This window comes from Canis lupus, chromosome 17 (assembly GCF_011100685.1).
Source record: "Canis lupus familiaris isolate Mischka breed German Shepherd chromosome 17, alternate assembly UU_Cfam_GSD_1.0, whole genome shotgun sequence".
In the NCBI taxonomy this organism is placed as follows: domain Eukaryota; kingdom Metazoa; phylum Chordata; class Mammalia; order Carnivora; family Canidae; genus Canis; species Canis lupus.
The window spans coordinates 6,988,572-7,014,149 of record NC_049238.1 but is presented as its reverse complement, the minus strand read 5'-3'; the positions used below and the strand labels follow the sequence as shown (position 1 = coordinate 7,014,149).

General features: G+C 40.6%; 1 protein-coding gene across 2 annotated transcripts in view; it reads right to left on the bottom strand.

The window, feature by feature from the left end:
- Positions 1-278: 278 nt before the first annotated feature.
- Positions 279-25,578, bottom strand: part of GRHL1 (grainyhead like transcription factor 1) — a 52,356-nt gene continuing 27,056 nt past the window's right edge. The window contains exons 9-16 of one of the 2 annotated variants that reach the window (XM_038560754.1): positions 19,514-19,672; positions 11,754-11,841; positions 10,346-10,485; positions 8,800-8,837; positions 6,576-6,667; positions 6,160-6,245; positions 3,317-3,381; positions 279-1,954 (exon numbers count right to left, since the gene is read on the bottom strand). In XM_038560754.1, coding sequence (XP_038416682.1) covers positions 1,840-1,954; positions 3,317-3,381; positions 6,160-6,245; positions 6,576-6,667; positions 8,800-8,837; positions 10,346-10,485; positions 11,754-11,841; positions 19,514-19,672 — 783 coding nt within the window. In that variant the 3' untranslated portion in view covers positions 279-1,839. The remainder of the gene's footprint in view (positions 1,955-3,316; positions 3,382-6,159; positions 6,246-6,575; positions 6,668-8,799; positions 8,838-10,345; positions 10,486-11,753; positions 11,842-19,513; positions 19,673-25,578) is intronic. The other variant, XM_038560755.1, reaches the window with a different exon arrangement.

The following is a 25,578-nucleotide window of genomic DNA, read 5'->3' as shown; positions in this document are numbered from 1 at the left end:
TGAGGATCTTAGGTCTGAAAGTGTATACCTTTAGCTTTAGTGGTTAAATTTTCATTACAAGCTGAAAAATTTTTCAGGGCTCCCTTATTTAAGAGCTTGGGTCATTTCAGACATCCATAAGGAAAAATCAAGATGAAGGAAAACACAGGAGTATCCATTTGAGAAATGAGAAGAAAATGCTAAGGAGATTCCTTTCAGCTCTATTAGTTTAAGATCTCACATTCTGTATTACTAATGAAAGGATAACGTCAAACGGAGCAAGAAGAAATGACATGTTATGAAATAGACATATAAAATTTAATCCCTTTGGTTTAAAATACATCTTCAATGATACAATTAAAAACAATAAAGACAAAAACTTATTTCATAAACAAAATATAAAATAGTTATGACCCGTGTCCCATATCTTATCTTAGAAAACCAGCAATTTAGTTCACATACTTCATTAGAATATTTTAATGTAAAAATGTCACCATCAATCCTACTTATACAAATGACCTATTCTAGCTCCCTGAACCTAGATACCCGTGATTTTGTTATAAAATTACACTTTAGTACTTTCATATATTTAAAAATGTGTACAAAATGTTCCCCTGCCATAGTAATACAGTATCATAAACTCATGAATGCTTTCTAGAATTGTTAGCATACAAGTCAATCAAAGCATGAAGGCTCTGAAACATGATAAAATAGAAATCATTTCCTACAAGAGGAAGATGAGAAAGGACTCCACTTTGGGTCGTATCACCTACTACACAACAATTGCGTGTGTTTTGTCATAAGGACTGTGTGTTCACTCTCTTAGGTACGTAGGATTGACATTAGCCTACATAACAGCTAGTAGTCGCAGTAGTGTTTTTTCCTATACTTCATTTGTTAAACAGTGCAGAAATCCGAGTAACACTCTCAAGAGCAAACAATCTATGCCATTTGAGAAGGTTTTGCTATGCTCTGGGATGACTGCTGTTTAGGAAAACACATCTTAGTGAGTTCCACTAGGCACAGTACTCAATCTGCTTGGTATACATTATCAAAAATAACTTAACCTTTCATTTAGGGGAAGTCTTCAAGGTAGACCTTATTGCATCTCTTCACTATATGTACAGACACCACCTTTATATATTATCTATTTGTATTAGACATGTATATACACATTTACAGACACAGGCCTTCAAAAATGTATTGCACTTATATACAATGCAGCGTTAGCTTAACTGATTCATACTGTAACCCATTTTTCAGTTCTTCATAAGAAAGGCGGTTGATATGTTCAAGAAAGTTGCAAAGGAAGATTCAGTAACATGCCCTATTTGAGTAAACATTTTCTGGAGGCTGAGAGGCTGAGGGAGAAAGGGCGCATCCTCTCCTCTTTGGACGCTACTCCCGCTAACCTGAGGCAGGCAGAGTTACACTGAGCTCAGGCAAGGGCACGAAATCCTTAAACCCAAGCCCGCTGCCTTTTCTGACTTGCGCTAGTGAGCAGGCCCACCGACACTGAAGAGGCAAGGTACATATCCCAATATTTTTATAAATAATGTAGCAGATCTTCCAAAGGTTCCCAGAGAGTCTATTAAATCTTAGAACAAAGTTTTCACTTTTAATCCTAAGTATTTATATCAGAAAATTCAAACATAATGGTGTATGGATTTCTGTCATCTGAAAACGCCAATGTAGATGTGGAATGCTATCTATAAGCCACATGCAGCACCGTCTCCAACTCGAGAGGAGTCCCTTCCGTTGACATCCACCCATACCTGCGATGTACCTGCAGCTTGCCAAACAGTAGGAGCTACGTCACACCTTCCCTAAGCTCGCTGGGAGTGGCAGGCCAGTGTGCCCTTAGATCTCGGTGAGAGTGAGTCTGTAAGACCCCCCCGCTTCTTCAATCTGCAGCTGGAAGGTATCTTCATTGGAGTAATGCTTCACGATGTTGTCGTCCATGTTCACCAGAATACTGGAAGAGGAGAAGCAAGACAGGTCTACTCACTCCTGCCAGCTTGGAAGTCAGGCAGACCCCAAGGCAGCGTGGCTGCTAACCAGCTGCAACATGAGAGGTGCCTTCTTCATACAGCCTCCTGTAGCCCCGATTCCCTCATCTATGAAATAGAGGTAGTCTCAGGGCCTGTCCTGTGAGACTGTTTGAGGACTACGTGAGGGACTCAAGTAGAGTTCCTTTTTTTTTTTTTTTTAATTTTTATTTTTTTATGATAGTTACAGAGAGAGAGAGAGAGAGAGAGAGGCAGAGACACAGGCAGAGGGAGAAGCAGGCTCCATGCACCGGGAGCCCGATGTGGGATTCGATCCCGGGTCTCCAGGATCGCGCCCTGGGCCAAAGGCAGGCGCCAAACCACTGCGCCACCCAGGGATCCCTCAAGTAGAGTTCTTATAAGAGTGTCGGGCCAGCGATAAAGCACACTAGCTTATTTACTGTTATTACTGCAGCATGTAGGAATCACTCATAAACAGGAGCTATTACGATGCACAAAATAAGTCTACAGAAGCACTTCATTGATCCAGCTTTAGAAAGTATACCAGTAAAATTAACCGATGGGATCTGAAGCCACAGCTCCCTGACCAATGATCTTCCCTGGTAAGTTATCCTCAAAGTTTAACTGAACTACTAGTAAGTCCAACCCTTCCCATTGGGTTCACCAATTAGGATTTGCTTTAGAATGAAGTCAAACGATTCTTAAGCCATACTCTGCTTATCCATATCAAACAGCATAGTCACTTAAATGAAACGGAACTAAAATATTGATTTCTAGACAAAGAAGCAATGTTCTACGATTGAAAATGTGAACAAGGGCAGGAGAATACAGTAGAAGGAGCATAAGTTGAACCTGAACTATGGCCTTGGCACTAACCTGCTACTTGATCCGGGACATACCTCAGACATTCCTCAGCTGCCTTGTCTATAAACTAATGAATATCACACCCAGCTCAGAGGATAATGTGAAAATTAAATAATATGTGAAGTATCTGATCCAGTGCCTGACTCATGACAGGGGCTCAACAAATGGGGTAGTGCTTGTTGTTATCCTTATTAAATTTCATAACGTGCTCTGGAATTTGGAGCTACTTCGCAGCTGCTAAGCAAAAGAAGAGCAAATAAAAATTGTATTTGAAAAACAAAGTCCACAAAGATGTCTTAGAAAGGTAGATCAATGTTGTGTGGATAATTTAAGGAAAAAATACATCCTTGCATTCACGTTTCTGTAACTTTTTCTAGACTGAGCACAAATGCATGTGAATCGCATTAATGTCACATAATATTAACATTATTCAGAGGTTACTAGGAATGCCAATTAACACTTACCCTTTTTTACATTTCTTGAATATTTTCCCAATCTTATCATGGGGCACATCATATTTGTCTGAGATCTAAAAGAACAAAGAAAAATAATTACAAAATGCTGATCTCAAGGCTTTAAAACACAAACTGTAACTATAAATACTGTGGTACAATCACTTAGATTTCTTTCAAGAATGCATGTGCAAAAACATGCATATCCCAGGGAGGGTGTGTCACCTGCCTCTGGAGGGAGCTGCGGTCAGGTGCTTGACATCTTTCCCTAGCTTACTGATGCCTCTCAGTGTATTGTATGGTCATCTTTTTAAAAAATGACTACTTTATAAGCAGTTTTAGGCTTACAGGAAGATTGTGTAGAAGATACACAGCTACTCACTGCCCCACAGCCCCCCCAGTACTAACATCTCGTATCAGGGTGGTGCTTTTGTGATCATGATAACCCCACATCGCTACAATATTATGAACTAACACCCATAGTTTACAGTCAGGCTCATACCTTACGGGCTGTGAGAAATGAATAATGACATGTACCCACAACCATCACAAGTACTTTGATTAAGTGCATAAAGACCCTGCTTTAGGGTCAGACACATCTAGTTTGAATCAGCTCTGATTCACTTTCAACACGAATAACTGTTGGGACCCTCAGCCTCCCATCATCAGGAAAGTGAGACTCTCTGTGTGCCACAGGACTGCTGCAAGGATTAATGCGTGTTCAGCACAAAGCAGGAGTTAACTTCAGATACAGAATTACGAGAAGGAAAACATTTTAATGTCCCACAGCCCAGAAGAAACATAAAAGTCCCTGATCACAAACCAAGACCTGTGCTACTGTCAGTTCTAACTAGAGCTTCTCTGAGAGCAGTGAAGACTTCGCAAAACCCCAAAGGCCTGGCTGACGTGGCTGCGGCTGCTGGGGTATGGCCTTCAGGCCCTCCTGAGCCTCAACTCTCCCACCCTCCCTTTTATGATCTGTGAGGATCCACACAGCAGTGAAATTAGTGCGGTATCAAGTGTTTAGGTTTCCTTTTAGAAGACAGAGGCTATCTTTAAGGAGACAGAATGAATTAATCCAAGAATAAGCTAATTCAGTCTACACCAAATGCTTTATCTGGAGTTGTGCAAACTACCCCCAAACGGGGGTTACTGCCAAGCCTCCATCTTACAAGACCAAAATCAGAATAGCACTGAGAAAGGGGTCTTCGGAAGCCCAGCCTGCAGACTGCCTTCCAGCTAACAAAAACACCCATTTCAAACCAAATCTAAGCTCCCAATATCCAAACAAATCCATTTTTTTTCTATCACTGAAAATAATTCCTTGTGGATCTGTGAAGCACCGATTAGGAAACCCCAGTCCTGAGAGACACATGACACTGACAAATTTTTTACGGGTTGTGAGCACATTTTATTTGCACAGTAAGTCTCAATGTTTTTCATTTCTTTTCTCTCCATAATTAAGAATTTGTGCACTTCTGAAAACATGAGGCAAGGTTATCAGAAGACAGGGTAGACAGAGTAATCTAGGAGAAACTGCACAATGCTGAGAAACAACAGAAAAGCAGAGGCTAATAGTGGTGTTGGCTTTGGCAGGGAAGGGAATGTGTTCAGAGATGCCTGGGAGCTCAGGGACCCCGAGAGACCATGGCTCCCCCAGTCTATTGTCCCCTCACCCTACTTTTTCTTCATTGCATTTATCAGTGCCTGGAAAATTACTTCCTAGTTTCTCTGCCTATTTTATTGACCCTATGTTTCTAACTGGACCCTAAACTCTATTGGGCAACGTGTCACTTACTCCTGTAACTCTAGTAGCTAGAACAGAACCTGATACAAAGCAGGTGCTTAACAAACATTTGCTAACTGAGTTCAGCATGCTACAGTTGTCCAGGAAACCAAGGGAAACACATTTCTAGCCCAGCAATGCACATGCTTTGAGCTCAAAGATGCCTATGATTTAGGGGGTTATTCCTAGGATACATTGCTGATTCCTTGCCCTGTATCCCAAAGCAAAGCCAAAATGGCCTTCTTCTCATGATATCTCTTGCTGTAATTCCAGAAGGGCAGGCTGGGGTCAGCTCAATGCTGAGGTCTTAGTGGGAAGGATTATGGTTATCACTGGCTATACGTCTACACTTTCTCAAATAGGCTTTGGGTAAGGACTGGTCATTCCCCAGGATCAGGAGTTTCAAAAGCAGACCAAGGAACCACTGTTTTTATGCAGGAAGTTTTTAAAGATTTCTATTTGATTAATTATAAGTTTCGTTAGCTTCTAATGATTTGTTAAAGTGCAATTTCCCTTTAACCAAGTATATTAAAGCTATTTCAAGGGTGCCTGGGTGGCACAGTCGGTTAAGCATCCAACTCTTGATTTTGGCTCAGGTCATGATCTCAGGGTCCTGGAATCAAGCCCTGAGTCACACCCTGTGCTCAGCAGGGAGTCTGCCTGAGATTCTCTCTCTCCCCCTCCCTTTATCCCTCCTGCTTGTGCTGCCTCTCTCTAAAATAAATAAAATCTTAAAAACAAAAAACAAAAAACCCCAAGAACCAAATTAACAAAAAACCTTATTTCAAAGATCATCACAAAAGCACTCAATTCAGTTGATAAGACATTACTCAGAAGTCACTATATGCCAGCTAGCGTGCTGGGTGCGGTGGTGTGAGGCCCTGCGGTGATGGCCTTGCAGATGACTGAGGTCTACACAAGATTGGATGAAACATGGGCTGTATCACAGGCACAGGCCTCAGAGATTTCAGTATAACTAGGAATCTGGGTCTTCTGATAAAATTTGTTTCAATGGAATTCTACTTAAGTTTAACTTTCTAAAAAGGGTTTCCAAGTTTATACTACTTACAGCCTCCATCAAGCCTTTCAAAGATGGAGTCTTGAGCATCAGGGCATCAAAGACTTCCTCTGACTCCTTTCGCACGTAGAGCAGCACTAATTCCCAGCCAGGAGTAAGGAGGGGGGAAGAAAAAGGACAGAGTTATTCATATAAGCAAAATAAGAGAAAAATCTGGATACTTGTTAAAATAGAGAGAGACATCCACATCAAGAACAGTAAACAGGAACCAGTTTCAGATGCAGCTTGAAGAATACAGCTTCTTTTAAGTCTGCTGTAAGTCCAAGCTTCAAGCCAAGAACTGGTCTAATGGAAGAATATTCAAGAAAATCAAGCTAGACAAGATTTGTTTGAGCGATTCAGGCCTTTGATAGATTCAGAATTCACCTCTATTTGACAACTCCCACAAGAAATGTAAACCAACGCACCTCTCTTTGGTTCTTCTATCCGAGTCAGCTTAGCAGGAGGTGGAATTGCAAAATCTTCCTCTGATCCATAGGGACCCCTTTTTAAGTTAGATCTGCAGGCAATCCAAATGATGTGATTAGTGACTTCAACTTAAATCACTTGCAGAAACAAAAAAGAACTTTACTGTCTATCACTCAAGTTTAGATTTAAAATGACCGTTCTTTTATCTGGTCCAGCTTCCTTAGTTGTGGATGAAAATCTGAGGCCAAAGGAAAGACACAGACTAACCAGCTCATACTATTTAATGGCAGAACTGGGACTATACTCAGGTCATCTGCCAGATGCCCTACCCCAACTGCTCTTACACTAGATCAAACTGGCTTCTTAGGAATGGAGGGCTTCTTTTCAGGAAGCATTTTATGGAGGTAGGATTTGAGAGAGAGATATATAAACAAAGGTGGTAACAAAGGAGAGAGAGAACATGTCAACAGCATGGGAAAGTGTGGCCAGCAGAGCTAGGCTAGATAAAACAGAATGCCCCATAGGAAGATAAATCCAGAAGGGCAGCCAGGACGTTAGAGTGAATATCTTAATATCTTGATCATCCGGCTGTAAGGAATTTTAGACTTGTGCTGCAGGCTTTAGGAAATCTTTCAAAGTTTTGTGAAATGGGAATACTGTAATCAAAGTGTGAGGTAAAGACTGGAGGAGACTCCAGGACCCACAAGCAGAAGAATCTCTGAGAGGACTCTGGGGACGATCACAGCATAAAACTCAAAAGGATCTGAACACAGCAGCGTCAGTACAAATAAAAAGAGGAAACAGACACCAGTGTGTCTGAAGAAAGAAGTTATGGGGCGCAAGCTCCATGCTGTGAGGGGGTTCAGTGTGGGTGAGCAAGAGACTAGTATAGTAAGTGAAAATGAAGAAAGTGAGTGCTTGGTTGTGAGCAGAACAATCACTTCAAGAATAGAGGCTGGGCCTTAAAATACTGTCTGTCTGAGTTTCCAGCACATACCAGGCCTCCCATGAAAGCACCTGTAGGCAATGTCTGAGCGCACAGAGGAGCATGGCCTTCAGAGAAAAGGCTCCCTATGTAACACAGGTCTGAAAGGGGAGTCCCAAAGATGGGATCGACCCCTCAACATGGTGGAGCACTGATAAGGGTGGCTGCCGGTGTGGGCAGTCAGGGCCCACATGGGCCGGGGAGAGGGGTACCCACATGTCAGGGGCAGCAGCACCTCCACAGCAAGGAGCACACCCAGGGCCGGGTTCCTATTCCAAAAGGAACCAGGATTTCTTGGAGAAGAAGCTGATCCTCAGGTTGGGGAAGGGAAAGCACAAGTCCCTGGAAGACACTGTGCCTGAATGCGATGGAGTGCTCAAGAGGGAGGGGAGCACCCCAAAGGGACTCAGGAACAACTTGAAGGACTCCGCTGACCCTCGGGGACAATTTGAGCAAATGATAGCTATGATTTGCAACAGGAGTAAAGCTGGACACTATGAGTCCATACGGATAATAAAGAAAAAAATGAGTAACTTGAAAGTCTGATGAAGAATGAGATTTTTACAAAGCTTACAAAGCACCTCCCCGCAGACCACTTCTTACAAGAGGAGGACAAGTGCCCTCGCAGTGGAGAGGCCTGGGAGACACCACCTTGATCAAGTGATCAAAGTGAACAGCATTAGCAGGAGGTAAGTCAAAATTATGCCACCTGACAGGACACACTGAGAACGCAGCATTATGTCCACGACATTCCTGCCAAGATGCATAATTACCTGAATCTAATCACGAGAAAACAACAAATAGACCCAAACTGAAGGACATTCACAAAGCAAGTGACTTGTAATCTTCAAAAGTATTAGGTCAGGAAAGTCAAGGAGACATTGAGACTGTTCCAGACTGAAGGAGATTAAAGAGACAACTATCTACACGGTGTGAGTCTGAACTGGATCCGTTTCTGCCATAAAGGACGTTTTTGGAACAACTGTCAAAACTTGAATGGGATGTGAGGACTGACAGATACCAACATCTTGTTAATATCCTGGCTTTGTTATGTAGGAGACTGTCATCCTTTTTAGGAAATACACACTAAACTGTTTAGGAATGATGGTCACTGAGTCTGCAGCTTACTTTCAAATGGCTCGAAAAAAATGAGTTCTTTGTATTGTACTTGGAATTTTTCTGTAAGTTTGAGACTGTTTAAAAGAATTTATTAAAATAAAATAAAACATAAACCTTACCCTTCACCCTCCAATTCTTCTGAGGCAATAGGAAGGACCTAAGACCAAAAAAAGAGAAAAAAAACAAAGAACAGATTGCTTTTCTAGCATATGCTCAAAATATTTCAAACCGTAAGTAACTTATTTCTAAAATGAAAACAATTTTAGGGATCCCTGGGTGGCTCAGCAGTTTAGCGCCTGCCTTCAACTCAAGGTGTGATCCTGGAGTCCCAGGATCAAGTCCCACATCGGGCTCCCTGCATGGAGCCTGCTTCTCCCTCTGCCTGTGTAGCGTCTCTGCCTCTCCCTCCCTCCCTCCTTCTCTCTCTCTCTCTCTCATGAATAAATAAAATAAAATCTTAAAAAAGAAATTTTTGAATTTGTCTAGTCCAGTACAAAATCCCTTAGTCTTGTTTTTCAGTAACCAGATTCTTACAGGTATCTTGAACTCTAAAGCAGGAGTTGGCAAACGAGGGCCCATGAGCCAAGTATGGCCCAACGCCTATTTATATAAATATTTATTGGAATATAACCACACTCATTCACTGGCAGGTTGTTTATGGGTGTTTAGGCACTACAATGGCAGAGTGAAGAGTCACAACAGATACTATGTAACTCCAAAAGCCTAAAATATTTACTATCTGAGCCTTTACAGGAAAAGTTCACTGATCCCTGCATACCCCAAAGCTTCTCATTAGAAACTGGATACATGGTTGGGGTGCCTCAGTCGATTAAGTGTATGACTCCTGACTTCGGCTCAGACCATGATCTCAGGGTTGTGAGACAGAGCCCTATGTAGGGCTCTGCATTCAGTGACGAGTCTGCTTGAGAGTCTCTCTCCCTCTGCCCTTCCCCTGACTCACATGTGTGCTGTCTCTCTCAAATAAATAAATAAATCTTAAAAAAAAAAAAAAAAGGAAAAGAAACTGGATACATTGGCAATACCCTCCCAACCCCAAGAACTGTAAAAAAATCATTAACCCGTATAAATCTGTGTATGGCAGACTATCTTCATATATTTTTGAGCTCTGCATAGAAAGCTCTGCATAAATATGCTCCACTCTATCCAAGCTGCTATCTGTACTAAGCTTCTGCTCAAAGCAGGCACGGCTAGTTGTGAACTTTTACATTAATTGCCAAGATAGGGCCATCTATGTGCCAACTATGATTCAGTAACTGGAACCATGAAAAGAGCCTTCGGATGTTCTTTCTGATGTTAAAGTGACCTACCCTAAGTATTCCTCTGGCTTTTCCCTCCTGCTCAGAACCATGTGAGGTAAATCCACAAGATCACAGATTCAGACTCTAAACTATATTACTATTCTAGCATTTTGAAAATGAACTAAGACATAAATACATACATACATACATAGTGAGGTTGAAAGGTTCGGTACTTCATTTTCAGCAATAATGCTTATACCTAGTTTACTGCAAGGACAGCATGTCACCCCAACTGAGTATTCCAAAGTGACCCATAACACTGGTCAAACCTCACTAAATTTTGGTTTCTGTTTACCATGAATGTCAAAGACTCCCTTGCAGCCACCCTGGGGTCCTGGTTACCTACGTGAGTACCCCGCTGAAGGTTGGCAAAGTGCACATCCGGAATGAAGAGGACAGGCTGAGTATCAAGATCAATAAAGGGCTTGAAAACCGTGATATCCATTCGTTTGTGAGATGGAAGCAGTGGCACTTTAACATCAGAAACTGGAAAAAAAAAAAAAAAAAGAAAACACCATAGTCAACCACTTACATATACATAATGGATGCAGGCCATAGAGATTTAGAATTTAGAATTCTCTTCATAGAATTTAAATTCTCTTCAAATTTAAGAAACTTAAATTGTAGCACTATATAAGGTACAGGTCATGTTGCCTAAACTAAGAGGAACATCACAGTTCATGTGAAGAAATATGCTGCTTGTATTTATACTAAAATCAACCAAACATCTTAGCAAAATGAAAAAAGGCTATTTTTAAACATACACAGAAAATGTGGAACAGAGGCAAAGCATATTTCATTTTTGTCTGAAAGGCTAAGACTTATAACTGTATAAACATCATTCAGAACTAATTTCACCTTTGCTACCCCCTGATTAAATAATTCATATTCTAACAGCAATGTACTCTTCACCTTGAGAACATACACCTTTATATTTCCAACTTAACCTCACAACTTAACCTCAGAGAGGATCATAGTAAGCGTGACTGTCTAGGCTTTTTATTAAATTATAGACTCCTCTTTCTCCTGTCATTTGCCCTGAAGTCCTCAGTGATGAACTCTCCTGGTTAGCTCTCTCTGAAGTGATATTGGGAGTCCGTACTTTGATGCTAGTTGGAGAACCTAACGTGCTGGGCTGCAGAGCAAATGTCTGCTGAGCCAGATACTAGCAGCCCACATACCACAGATGAAATACTACTGCCACACTGAACAGCATGGCATTCTTCCCCCTTAAAGCTGGGAGATACAGGATTTTGTGAATATGAGTACTGGTCACATAAAAAAAAAAAAAAATAAAGAAACAAAGCTTTCCTGATGAAATGTCCAAACAGGAGAGCCCTACAGATTCTGAAACATTAGAATACTATACATAAGAAAACTGCACTCATTTAGAAGTAAGATATCCTAAAGTCTCAAGAGCATTATTATTATTCTTAAAAATCTAGACAAGTCCCAATTTTATCATCAGTTATTCAGACTAGAGGATATGTTATTTTTCAGGACTGGAATCAGTATCCCAAACTAAAGCTAAGAGCCAAAATAGTCTGAACTCCGGAAAAACTCAAGAATCCTTTTCTGTAGTTCCCCAAGAAAATTTCTTAGATCAGCCATTCATCTGATTTTGCCACTGGTAAAGGAAGGAATGCTAGCACCTCACACATTAAGTATCTACTACTGTATCTTTTACGTGAAAACTCTAGTCACCATTCTGAATGGAAAGGTCTGAAACACTTGGTGGAAACATTTCTACTTACAGGCATTCAACTGGGAGCTGGGGTCAGTACACTTGCCTTTTCTTTTGCTTTGTTTTCGTTCTTCATCCCTGATTTTCCTTTCAGCTCCCTATATGTCAAGAGAAGACAAGGCACAACTCTATTTAACTAATTCTCTTTAAAATAGTTCATTCTTATCTAATGGGGGAAAAAGATCTCCCCTTTGGAGATGAATTCCCTTAATTATGATATTTATGGAACTTATCATAGTAGTTGCCTCTAAAAGTCCATGTTTTTTTTTTTTTTTTCCATTCCCAACCCCCCAGCTTTCTTTAAAGAGTGGAAGGGGAAAGGGGTAAAGGGAGGAAGAGAGATTCTTTTTTTTTTTTTTTTTGAGAGAGAGATTCTTAAGCAGGCTCTATGCCGAGAGCAGAGCTGTACTTGGGGATCAATCTCACAACCCTGAGGATCATGACCTGAGCCAAATTCAAGAGTCAGATGCTTAACCAACTGAGCCACCCAGGTGCCCCTAAAAAGCCCGTTCTTAAAACTACACTTAAATATGTGAAATCATAGGGAAATAACATTTACTTAAAAAACGAAAGCAAAACTCCCCTCAACAATGGATGTGATCAGGTTAAATGAAAAGCTGAGAAAATCTGCTAATGTACTACACTGCCTTCAAAAACATGAGTGGCTGTTCCCTTTGTCTAGTAGAGAAGTTGAACCTGCTTTGAGTGTACTTTCCTATATGGGCAATGTTATCGCTGAAAACTAAGATTCTGTCCAAGGACTTGGCATCAATCAACTGACAAAAATGACCAACTATAACTCCCAAAAGCTAATATTTAAGTAGAAATCTGAATAATCATTTAAAAGAGAAAAAAGTATACTCCCAATCCTATTAAGAGAACATATGTACACAATATATATCAACTATACAAAGAATGGCAGTGCCTTGCAATTGAACCCACAAAAATAAAAAACCATACTATATGACCTATAATCAAGTATAATAAAAATATAACTATTAATCATTTTGTTTCACCTGTTGGGATTTTTTTTCTGGGTAGTACAGGTTTCTTCACAAAGTTACCCAGTTAAGTATGAACAAGTAACTTGTTTTTCTGCAAATAAACTCCCTGATATCAAAGTGAAGCAATAAAAATCATCCCACATATCTTGGCACTATTATATAATAAATATAATAAAACCACATTTTGAAAAACAGAATACAAACCACCTTCTGCCTCTTATAGAAGGTGTAAATATACTAACATATTGGTAAACATACAACCTGCTTTTTTTTTTTTTTTTTAAAAGATGTTTTAATTTTATTTTATTCATGATAGAGAGAGAGAGAGGCAGAGACACAGGCAGAGGGAGACGCAGGCTCCATGCTGGGAACCCGATGCGGGACTTGATCCTGGGACTCTAGGATCATGCCCTGGGTCAAAGGCAGGCACCAAACCGCTGAGCCACCCAGGGATCCCCTACAACCTGCTTTTATACAGATTGCTCTGTTATGCTGATGCAAACACCATATTCTTGACACAGAAAAACAGGTTGATATCCCCAATCTCCCACCCATTACCATATAGTTGGTCTGTATCTCTCTCAATTCTTTCCAACAGTCTAACAATTACTTCATTTGGAAGGTAGTTTTAAAAACTAAGACATTAGAAAAAAAATGAAAAAAAAAAAAAAACTAAGACATTCCCCTCCATATTTATCAGCTACATCCATAAAGAATAAAGAACTTGTGCTTCTGTAAAGATGGGACTGGACTATCAAGGACCAGACTCAGCCTCTACCCTGAAACAACTTCAATATAAAACAGACAGATGCATGAGGATTTTTAAGGTTAAGGCCACCAGGCAACAAAGAACAGGGATCCATGAGAGAGAGGAAAAAAGCAAGATGTGAGCTCTTCAGGGGCTGACTGCCTTCACAATTCCCAGGCTGTAGCACAGGGAGGGATGTCCAGAGATCTGCTCCATCCAGGTTCCCTGGATAGAGAAATGAGTTGAAAATCCAGACAGGGATCCCTGGGTGGCGCAGCGGTTTGGCGCCTGCCTTTGGCCCAGGGCGCGATCCTAGAGACCCGGGATCGAATCCCACATCGGGCTCCCGGTGCATGGAGCCTGCTTCTCCCTCTGCCTATGTCTCTGCCTCTCTCTCTCTCTCTCTCTCTGTGTGACTATCATAAATAAATAAAGAAAAAAATATTTAAAAAAAAATTAAAGAAATTAATCTATATTGAAATAATATAATTTAAAAAAAAAAAAAGAAAATCCAGACAGATCATGGAAGCAGGACGAAGTAGCAATGCAGAAAGAGTTACATGAGAAACAACCCCAGAGATCTTTGGATGGTCCCCCTGAGTAGTCAGTATAGTACTGAGAAAGAAACAGGTATAAGGTTGGTCCCCCTAAGGTTGAGGGAAAGCCCTCAGAAAAGACTAGAGGACAGTGACTGAAACTCACACAGGGAAAATAGTGCCTCTTCCACTGGAAAAACTTCAAATCCCCAGGGTAATTGGTAGAACAGTCAGGAAAACCTCAACTCAGTAGTGGAGAATAATGAGCTGATACTGAGCACTATACCAGACTCACCTATCAGACTGTAGAAGTAAGACTTGAAAGGATCAAAATGTTTCCAAGTAACCTCACAACTTCACTAGCTCTCTCAGGACAAAGCTCAAGAAGATTCATAAGATTATAAAACCACCTAGAACTAGACAACATAAAACTCACAATGTCTATCTCATTAGGTTACTGGGCAAGTAAAGAAAGAAGCAGGAAAACATGAATGTATGAGGATACCAAACCACTGAAACCAACCCAGAAATGACACAGAATTCAGGCAAAGACATTAACATGGTTATTATAACTGTATTCCATATGTTCAAAAAGTTAGTGGAAAAAAACACATATTAAGACACAAAAGATGTAAAACAGACCCAAATTGATCTTCCAGAGACAAAAATTACAATGTCTGAGATGAAAAATACTCTGGATGGGATTAACAGCAGTTTAAACAGGGTGAACAGAAACACTGATGAACTTTAGGACATTACAACAGGAACTATCCAAAATGAAACACACAGAGAAAAAGTAATCCTAGAAAGTGAAGAGCAGAAAAAAAAAAAGAAAAGAAAAAGAAAAGAAAAAAGAAAAAAGAAAAGAAAGAAAGTAAAGAGCATCAGTGAGCTTGTGGGGACTTTAAGCAGCCATACAAGTACATGTATAACTAGCATTCCCAAAAGAGAATGAAAGAACAGCCATGTTTCAGGAAACAATGCCTGAAAAATGTTCAAATAGGTTGAATACTAAACTCAGAACATGCAGCTCAATAAACTCTAAGTACAAGACACTTAAAGAGACACATCAAATTGTTGAAAACCAGCAAAAAGAGAAAATCTAAAAAGAGTCATAGAAAAATAGACACATGAGATACAGAAGAACAAAGATGATGATGGCAGATATATCACTAGAAATGGAAGCTTGGGGCGCCTGCATGGCTCCATCAGTTAAGCATCTGACTCTCAATTTTGGCTCAGGTCATGGTCTCAGGGTCGTGAGATCGAGCCCCACATCAGGCTTTGCACTCAGTGGGGAGTCTGCCTGAGATTCTCTCTCCTGCTGTCTCTGCTCCTCCCCTAGTCATGCTCTTTTTCAATAAATTAATACATAAATAAAATCTTACCCTCCCCCCAAAAGTAAGCCTGACAACAGCAGAGTTATGTCTTTCAAACATTGAAGGAAAAAGTAGTCAGCCAGAATTTTATACCCAGCAAAAAGATCTTTCAAAATCAGAGGTGAAATAGTTTTCAGACATAAAAAAGCTAAAAGAATTCATCAGCAGTAGACCCTGCAAGAAATGTGAAAGGACGTCCTGTGAGATTACAGAGAGCCATTTATTCACACTTTTCTGCTCTATCTCTCTCTCTCAACAACTAAAAAAGGCTGATCTTGCTCCATCACCTCACCTTTTTAGGCAGTGACCTAAAAAGTTAATCTATGACATCCGTTCCTGATTATAGCCACAGTGGATATTACTCAGATGGAGAAAGCTATCTGCAGGAAATAAAGGTCAATGACTTTTTTCTGTATAAGAATGAACCCTAAAAAAAAAAAAAAAAGAATGAACCCTAGATATACAGATATATATAAGCCCACAGAAAGAAAAGTCACCAAATTTCCATTGGTTAGAGATCCAATTCTTGTTCCCGTTTTCTCTGAAAAAGTGTTAAACTGCTGCTGCTTCTGCATTAAGACAAAGTTCCATTTATTAAACCAGTCGACCGATTCATAATAAAGTACTGGTAAAACCTTCTTCTTAAAAAAAAATAAAAACAAAAAACAAAAAAAACCCTTCTTCTTAGGAGAGAAAAACAACGTAAATACCTCTGAAGGATACCAAAAGATGTCTTATTTCTAGTTTCTTATTGTGGATGTGGACCAGACTCATAAGATATGAGAGTTTTAAGAGCAAACACAGAAAAATGAATTGACGGGCACCAAATAACAGGTAAGTCAAATCTCAGAAAGGAGAGCATCAAGGAGGCAGGTGGGATATTCCACAGAGAAGAGGTAGCACCAGACAATCCAGAACACCAAAAGCAATCACAGTCATAAGGGACGACAGAAGTTAAAACAAGATGTACGAGGGCAGCCCGGGTGGCTCAGTGGTTTAGCGCTCCCTTCAGCCCAGGGTGTGATCCTGGAAACCCAGGATCAAGTCCCACATCAGGCTCCCTGCATGGAGCCTGCTTCTCCCTCTGCCTGTGTCTCTGCCTGCCTCTGTCTCTCATGAAGAAATAAAATCTTAAAAACAAAAACAAGATATACAAGAATCAAGAGTGGGTGTGAGGTCACAGAGGAGTTTCATGTGGTTCAAAGAGTCAAGGACTTTGAAAATTAATTATACACAGCAATATATAATATTTTCCTCCCATGCAGAGTTTTATATCAACCCATAACAGCTCTGAGATTAAAACCCAAGGATGAAAACAGGATGTAAGTTTACCTCCCATGTCCCCTAACCCCCTGTGATTATATGACACACCACTGCTGTGTGCCATAAGGGCTGCAAAAGGGGAAAAGAGACCAACAATTGTCATCCCTGAGATGATCTCTGCTCCAGCAAAAAAGGAATAAAAAATGGGTCAGCAATATTTTTAGGGGCCTTAAAAAGAAAGCCATGCCTTTGGAGGCTGAGGGTATGTGGGCATCTAGATAGGCCACACAAAGCACTCTTAGGTGAAGATGCCTGGTTTCTACCAGGTTTCTACAATACCACGGTGTTGTATGATTTCCTTTTTACAACAGTCCAGAGCTTACACACATTATGAGAAAATAGTGACTGGCCTGCACAGTGGACATCATATGTGCGACCTTGGATAACACGCTCCTACGACATGGGATCTAAATGAACAGGTGAGGAGGCAAGCAGCAACTCCAGAAGATGAAGTCAGGTGTCACCCCAAACCACACTCAGTTTTGCAACTCTGAAGAAAAGGCTTTCTGCTTCACCAGTATACATTAGCACACATTCACAAAACAAAAAACTGGTTTGTAAATTTTGTACAACCACTGATTAATAACTTTGTAAAATTCATGAAACTTTCCCTCTGCTTCATTTTCTAAATCAGCTACCAATACAGGAGCTTCCCTCAAAAAGTCTCTCATTAAAACCAAATTTTATTTAAGATCATGTATTGATACTGTTCCTGCTCTGCAAAACTGCTTATACAGCTTTTGCCATCAGATATAGAAAACTCCAGTTCGTGCTGATTCATGCTGACATCATTTAATACAGCCAATATTCTAAGTGTTTGATCCATGGACCGGAATCAGTCCACAAACTGTTACAGTCCGGAAAGATATATTATAAAGAGAGTAGGCACTTGGGAATTAAATAGAATAACTTTATGCCTGTTGAATCAAAAAATTAAAAATTGGGGGTTACAGTTTGTATCTCTTCTTCTGGCTCAAAAAAGGAATGTGGTGTGAAGGAAAGAAATCTGAGAGTGAGGAATCCCTGCTCCCCATTTGATGTGACTCGTCATTTGTCAAATGCAATGTATGTGGAGAGTGCTGTGCTGGGTAGACGAACAGTCCCTGAAGCTATCCACACCCAAATCCTCAAAACCTGTGAATATGTGAGCTCACACAGCAAAGGAGACATAAGGGGGCTAATCAGCTGGCATTCCAAGAGGGCAAGTGTCCGAGATCATCTGTGTCAGCCAAGGATAATGGCAGGGGTCCTTAAAAGCAAAAGAGCCAGATGAGGAGATGTGGCAATGGGAGCAGTGCCAGAGGGATGTAATGTAAGGCTCCTGGCTCTGAAGGTGGAAGGGGCCACAAGCCAAGGAATGTGAGTGCCTCTAGAAAGTACAAAAGCAGAGAAACTGATTCTCCTCCAGAGACTCCAAAATGAGATGTGGCCCTCTAACAGCTTGATTTTAGTCCAGCAAGATCTCAGACTTCTGACCTCTAGAACCATTCAATAATAAAAGTGTGTTGTTTGAGCCACTAAGTTTGTGGTATTCTGAAAACTGCAACAACAGAAAATGAATACAGCCTAGCACATTACCAGGCACACGGTACTCAATAAATGTTACTGAATCTGGGTGTATCAGAAGGCTTTCTGGGGATCCCTGGGTGGCGCAGCGGTTTGGCGCCTGCCTTTGGCCCAGGGCGCGATCCTGGAGACCCGGGATCGAATCCCACATCGGGCTCCCAGTGCATGGAGCCTGCTTCTCCCTCTGCCTGTGTCTCTGCCTCTCTCTCTCTCTCTCTGTGACTATCATAAATTAAAAAAAAAAAAAAAAAGAAGGCTTTCTGAACTCAGAAGGTCTCAGGCTGCTCCACTGAGGCCACATACTATGTTCTGGTCCCCAGTGTGAAAATCAGGACAGCAGACCTCTGATAGCACGTACACTTCCAGTTTTCTAGTACCTTCTAGAAATCTTAATAACAGAGAGGGCTGTTTTTTAAACAGGATAAAAAGAAGGGACTGGCCAAAAATATGGTCCAGTATTTCCTAAGTAAGAAAAGTTAAAGTCGCCTCAGTCTTATTTCATTGGAGCACTTGTTTCTCTGGGGCTGCTGCTGAGTTCTTGAGGAGAATACAGTCTCCAATCTTCGAGACACAGTGGGCCTACTAGCTGCTGTCTGCAGTTCATTCCAGCTGGGCCCCTGGCTCTGCACCTGGCAAAGTAACCAATTCTTCTCCAGATAAAAGAGATGACATTGAATTCGTTTAGGCTTATACTTTCTCTTCTTGCCTACCTGCTACTCTAGAGACGAATCTGAATCTCATCTGATTCAGTGAGCTGGCTGACAATTTACCAAAAGCCCAGAGGGAGGTAAGCTAGTTAAAGGACAGCCCTTTACAGTCATCATTCACATGGAGCCCTCAGACACAAAGCTCCAGAGCTACTGCAGCCCCTGCCTACAAGTCTCAGTAAGCAGAGGGGCCACCCAGGACTGAGCATAGCCCCACACGTATTCCATGTGCGCCACCCGGATTCTATCAGACATGCCCAACAGAATGGATTCATTGGCCCTTCAAATTTTTCAGTTAAAACAAGATTTTTTTTCCCTCCCCTGTATAACGTGTCTATGCATGGCTAAAACAATAATTTCTAACTTTAAATAAGCTATTTCATATTTTATCAGCAATACATTTATATCAAACTTAAATATGAAAAAGACTCTTGGTCATTCTCCATGAGGAAGAGTATATCTCACATGCTTTATTCTTACTGTCCCTACCCAATCTGACAAGCTTACCTTATCACAGAAGACTTTTATCTGGCAGTATGCCCGATGCACAGGCTTATTGCTACGGTTGTTATAACTATAGGTGTCAATTTGAATATTAAGAGGCAACCCCTTCACGCCTTTCTGAGAAGAGAAATCTGTGCTTAAGCAGTTCACAGAGATGAAAACCTGAAAAGGAAAAAAAAGGTATTATAAACAATAGGCAGCAACAGTCAACCTTAGCACAGCTTGTAAAAATACCAACATCCCCAAAATTACTCAAATATGTTCTAAATAAGAGCTCAGCTGCTCACTCAAAAAAAAAAAAAAAAAAAAAAAAAAAAAAACTACAACAACAACAACTTTTTTTTTTTTTTAAATGAAGGGCTTATTTTAAAACTACTTCTGGTCATAGGAATGGCAGACTTTATTTAAAGGTAAAAAAATAGCAGCTTTGAACCTGTTGATTTTCCCTTCTAGAATATTTACTTAGCATCAGACTATGGAAGAGTCCAGTTGTCTTTCTTGATGTCATTTTTACCAATGTTACCAATAGCACAGAGATACAGAGATGTTTTATAGCTTAGTACAAACTCTGGGAACCTGCCTCCATTTATGTCTACACTACCTCTAAGGATAACTGTAGCAACCAAAGCATGCCCCAGTATTCTGGAATTTATGAACTCAGTGAGTCACATTATTAAAAGTGGCATGTTATTAAAGAGGCATTACTGACATTATTAAAGTAAGTTGTTAGGAGAAACCCAAGTGAATCTTTGTACAGCAAAAAAAAAACAAAAACAAAAAACAAAAAAAAACATGCTCCATTTCCCTCTTTCTTTTTAATTGAATTTCGATTTGCCAACATGTAACACCCAGTGCTCATCCCATCAAGTGCTCCCCTCAGTGCCTGTCACCCAGTTACCCCATCCTCCCGCCAGCCTCCCCTTCCACAACCCTTTGTTCGTTTCCCAGAGTTAGAGGAGTCTCTCATGTTTTGTCACCCCATTTCCCTCTTTTTTTGTGATTATGGATTTTAACCTCGCCACACAAGGTCACAATCAATGTACAAGAGCTCCCTTTCAACCATTGAGCTTTGTAATTTATTTCTGATGCGTGAGCACCACACAGTGGGGACTATTGGAATTACAGTTGTAAAAATCAGTGCCTTTCATAGACCAGCCAAGACCCTCCCGCTGGATTCCTTCTGGTCCAATGGCCAACAACCCCTAAGCCCCAACAACCGAGAACAGATCTACCACAAGTAGTGTGGGGTGCCACTGGCTGAACCAAGACCCAGACACAGGGAGAAGTTTAAGCCAGAAAAGCTGGGGTAGGGGAGCTTCTAAGAATGTAGGTAAAGAGAAGGGGGTGGACAGGTAAGAAAACTGTAACCATAACGACAAAAAACGCTCTCTAGAAGGTTTGCAAATACTGAAACACAGGGGTTTTATTCTTGATCTAGTCTATATGCTATTTCCAAGAAGGAAAAGACCCAAACACCCTACAATGACTGAGAACTCGTCCACATGAACAGACTGAAAAGTCATCCCTTACCCTGTCCCTGCATTAGCTCTCCACTCAGGCCAGTCTACTCATGGCCCCTAAGAACACATTTTACTGCTCACTCCTGCCTCTCGTCTTTATCCTTGTCCTTCTCCCTCCTACTGTGTCCGTCCTGTCCCAGTCCAAGTCACCCCGCATGTCCTCTCTGCGTCCCCACATCTGCAGAGGTCCAGCTCTGGAGCCATCTCCACAGAGAGTTTCCATTCACCCCAACCTGTGTTGTAGATGCCACAGCAGTGCATACTTAGGGTTCCATACCGGCACTGGGCACCTGCTTTATACACATGATCTCATTTCACAACCTTGAGAGACAGTGTTAATCCTTTTATGGGTGAAGCCCAGAGAGATTTAAAAAAAAAAAAAACTGTGCCAAGGTAGAAGGCGAAGGGCTGGAATTCATATCCACAACTTCCCCCCCTTTATGCCCTGCAATCTGTCTTTCCCAAATCAATTTTTTACCCTAATCACTTTTTTTCACTACGGGGAATGGTTTGCCATTTTTACATGTTTTATGTTTTATTTACCTGACTAGACTGCAAATATTGTAAGGCTAGGTCCATATTCGTCACGTGGAAGCTATCTCAACACTTTTAGCACAGTGCTGGGTCTAGGGCTACCTTTTCTAGCCCACTATGATTTTTCTTTCCAGTTAACCCATTTTCAGGAAATAAACAAAATGCTTTCATTTTTAAAAATACCGAAACCTAATATACAGGCAAAAAGTGGCACGTATACATTTCAAATCCATTACAGAAACTTTGTGCTTTGACTTTAAATCTTTTCCTATACTGTTGACCCTAGAACAATGCAAGGGTTAGGAGTACCAACTGCTTGCCCCCCACCAAGAGCCAAAAATCCACATATAACTTTTGACTCCTCTGAAACTTAACTAGTGGCCTGTTGACCAGAAGCCTTCCCAATAACATTGCCAATTAACACATGTTCTGTAAGTTATACATATTCTAAACTCTATTTTTACAATACCTTTTTCTTAACTTTCTCAGTTATCTCTAGGCTACGCAGTTCATCTACAACTTTTTTCAAAGTGTTACAAATCTCAAAAAAATTTTCCATTTATTGGAAAAGACCAACATATAAGTGGGCCTCTGCAGTACTGTCCAATGGTCAACAGTATGCTGTTAAGAAACACTTCATATACAACTTACAAATCTGGGTTAAGGAGGTAGGTTATGAAACAGACAAAAGATAAACAGGCACAAGACAAAAAGAAAGGCCAACACACAGTAGTCCATGCAAACTAAGCATATCAAGTAACCAAATCATCATATTTTTCATTTTACAACCAAATGAGAAAGCTAAATTTTTCTCTATCATTCAAGGCCACGTGGCTCAATTTATGACTCAAAAACAGCAGCCTGGGAAAGTTACACTTAACCCTCAACAATTCCAGGAAGTCTCTGACCCAAAGTGATATTCCATTTACAAGAGGATTTCATGGTAATCCAACCTAAAACCTAACCTCCCCTTGCTTCCCAGTGTCGAGTTTCTATTCAAAGCAAAAATAAGCAGGAACCAAATCCTAGGATCAGTATAAACATGGAGTCTTCGGAGAGATGTTACCCTATTACCCAGGATTATTTACAATCGGTTTCTTAAACATGTTCTTCTCCTATTTTTAAAATCAATTCTTTCCAAACTTGGCACTGTTTCTAAATGCAACAAAGAAAGTTTACAGCATTTCTAACTCAACATTAAAAAACACCACCTTGTCTAGATAAATACATAAACACACCAATAAAGTGAACAAGATGTGCGATATAAACATGCCAGCCAGGGACATGAAGTACACAGAGGACAGTGGCCAAAGACCTGCAGGAGAGAAATGAAGGCAGTGCTCATGAAGCCTCTTGTAGCAGGCTCCACAGCAAGAACAAACAGGACAGTCATGGGTACGTGCTGCTACCAGTGAAGGGGACATATTTGCTAGTTTAAGCTTCAACCAAAAACTAGCAAGGGTCCAAGATGCCTTATGTATCATGCATCAGTGGTCAACAGGAAAGGCTTTGGTCTGAAAATGGAAGCATCAGAGTTTTAGCTCCATCACTAATGAGCTGTGACCATGGAAAAGGTCCTTACCTGTTAAATGCAGGTTGAATTAGATGGGGTCTAGATCACTTCTAACTCTTGAGTCCTATTATTACATTTATATTAAAAGATTATGAATCCTTTATCCCTAACTCTGTATTTATTAGTGACAATAATTTTGTATAATACATTTATCAATTTTTTTTTACAAATCATATTATTTTAAAAGAACCATGTAAAGTTTCCATTTCCAGTAACAACACGAACTACTCACATAGAATTAAGAATCTTATAAAGCAGAGATTCATAAAGCATGGCGCCAGGAGCATCAGCACTGCCTGGGAAGCTGGTTGCTTCATACCCCTGACTCAATGAGAATTACCCAAAGAACATCAGCCCTTACTAGAGACAGTAAAGCCACATCTAGAGGTTCTGCTCTCATTGGCCTGGGTGGGTTCCAGACACAAGGCCTTCTTGGGTGCTCCCTAGGCAATTCCAGTGACCAGTCAGGATAAAAGCCACTGCTGTCAGGTGATTAATCTTATTAATCTTCTATATACTTGTACTTTGATCCACCAAACATCTCCTTTAGCTCCCAAACTTTGAAGTGATTAAAATGAGCTCTCTCAGTTTCCTTTCTTTAAAGAATTCAGATATTCTTACATGTATTTATAGGTATCCTATCAAGTTTTTTCATTTAAAGAATGTTAAGAGGTACAGCCCTATCAAATAATAATATTCATTTAACCAAAGGAAAGATAAAGATTAAAGGGTCTGCTCAACCTTACTATTCAGTAACACGATGCAAATTTTCCTCAAGAATTCATACTTCATAAGATAGTGACCAGAAAATAAAAAAAACACCTAATAAAAATCTACCAATCTATGCTTCTGTTTATTCCTCACAGGACATTTAATTTTCGCAGGGGGTGAACCGTGTGTTTGGGTGACCTACGGTGTCATCCCACCAAGCTGCAAAACCCTGGAGACAGAATGTTCCTTCAATCCTGTTTGTTCTGGTGCCTGGCGCACAGCACATGCTTAACATGTATGTTTTTGACCAAAGATGGAAAATGCAGAGAGAGTAGTGAATAAATATGGCTGAGAGGAAGTATAATGCAAACATATATACGATGCAGCTGTCATTTATTTACCTAAACCAGGAGACGGCTGACTTTTTCTATAAAAGGACCCAATGGCGTTTCAGCCTTCATGGATGATGATGTGCAACACAATAAACCCCACAGTAACAGTGCAAAAGTAGCCACAGACAATAAGTAGACAAGTGATGCGGTGGTATTTCAATAAAACCTGACTTACATAAACAGCAGCTGGCTGGCCAAGAGTTTGCAGAGAGCTGCAGTTTGCTGAGCCCTGATCTAAACAAACCCTTCCCTAAGGTGCTCAAACAATAATTTACCCTTACATCATCGCACTGTAAGTTAACAGCAAGGAAGTATCATTTCCCTTTCTGTCATTCAATATTTCCACTTAGCACACAAGTGACTTCCTAAGAAGGACCTCTCGCTGTCACTCACACATGGAGCCATATTCTTTATCCATACCCACACTCACAGAGGGGACTGGGGTAGTTTTAAGGGAGAAGCTGTTTCCGGGAATCTTATTGAGGAAGGTGACAGATCTTTCATCCGTAGCACCCAAATGCGTGAGAGGACAAGTGTAGAAACATGAGGCAGAGCTCCCCTCTAGGTCCCGGCGCAGCCACAAGACAGGCAAGGTCTGTTCCTCACAGTGTGAACACTTGGGGTCGGTTCTACCCAATGGGCAGCCCCCCAAAAAAGCAGAACAGGCTGAGTCACCCAAATCTGGATAAAACAAAAGTTCAGGTCACAGTCACTCTGCAGAGAAAAATACTTTCTGTGACACAGTTACAGAAAAACTGCATCTCTCCTCTGAGGGTAGGAAAGAGGTAAAAACTAAGATAATTATTACAGACCTTCAACTCCTCTATAAAAACACATGCAGTGATGACCCTTTCTCTGCTTTCATGCTTCCTTGCCACTGATTTTGAGGAAACATTTGCTTTTATTCAAACAAATGAAACATAAATCTTACAAGATGAGCATCTAATGTTCCAACCAAAATTATTAGAAGAGAAAAAAACTAACCACAAAAGAAAAAAAACTGCTCAACAGGTCAAAGATGCTCTGCAAGATTCCTTTTCAAATGTCCGGCCCAGTTTTCTAACGTAGTTCCTCATTCTTGGCTGAGAATTCACACACTTAAAACTTTTCAAAAGATTTAATTTTGTTTTCAAACCTCAGTTTAAAAAGTGAGGAAAACAACAAAAATAAAGATTTATATTATCAAAGGATTAACTTGTATAGCTTTTTTTTTAATTCCAAATGCTTACAAGCGCAGAACAAGAAATTGGATCTTGAACTAATTTATGATGATTCTTCCAGGAAGCATACGGCAGCCGTGCACTATTGTTCAAACAGCTAGCTGGTCTCTCTACTGCT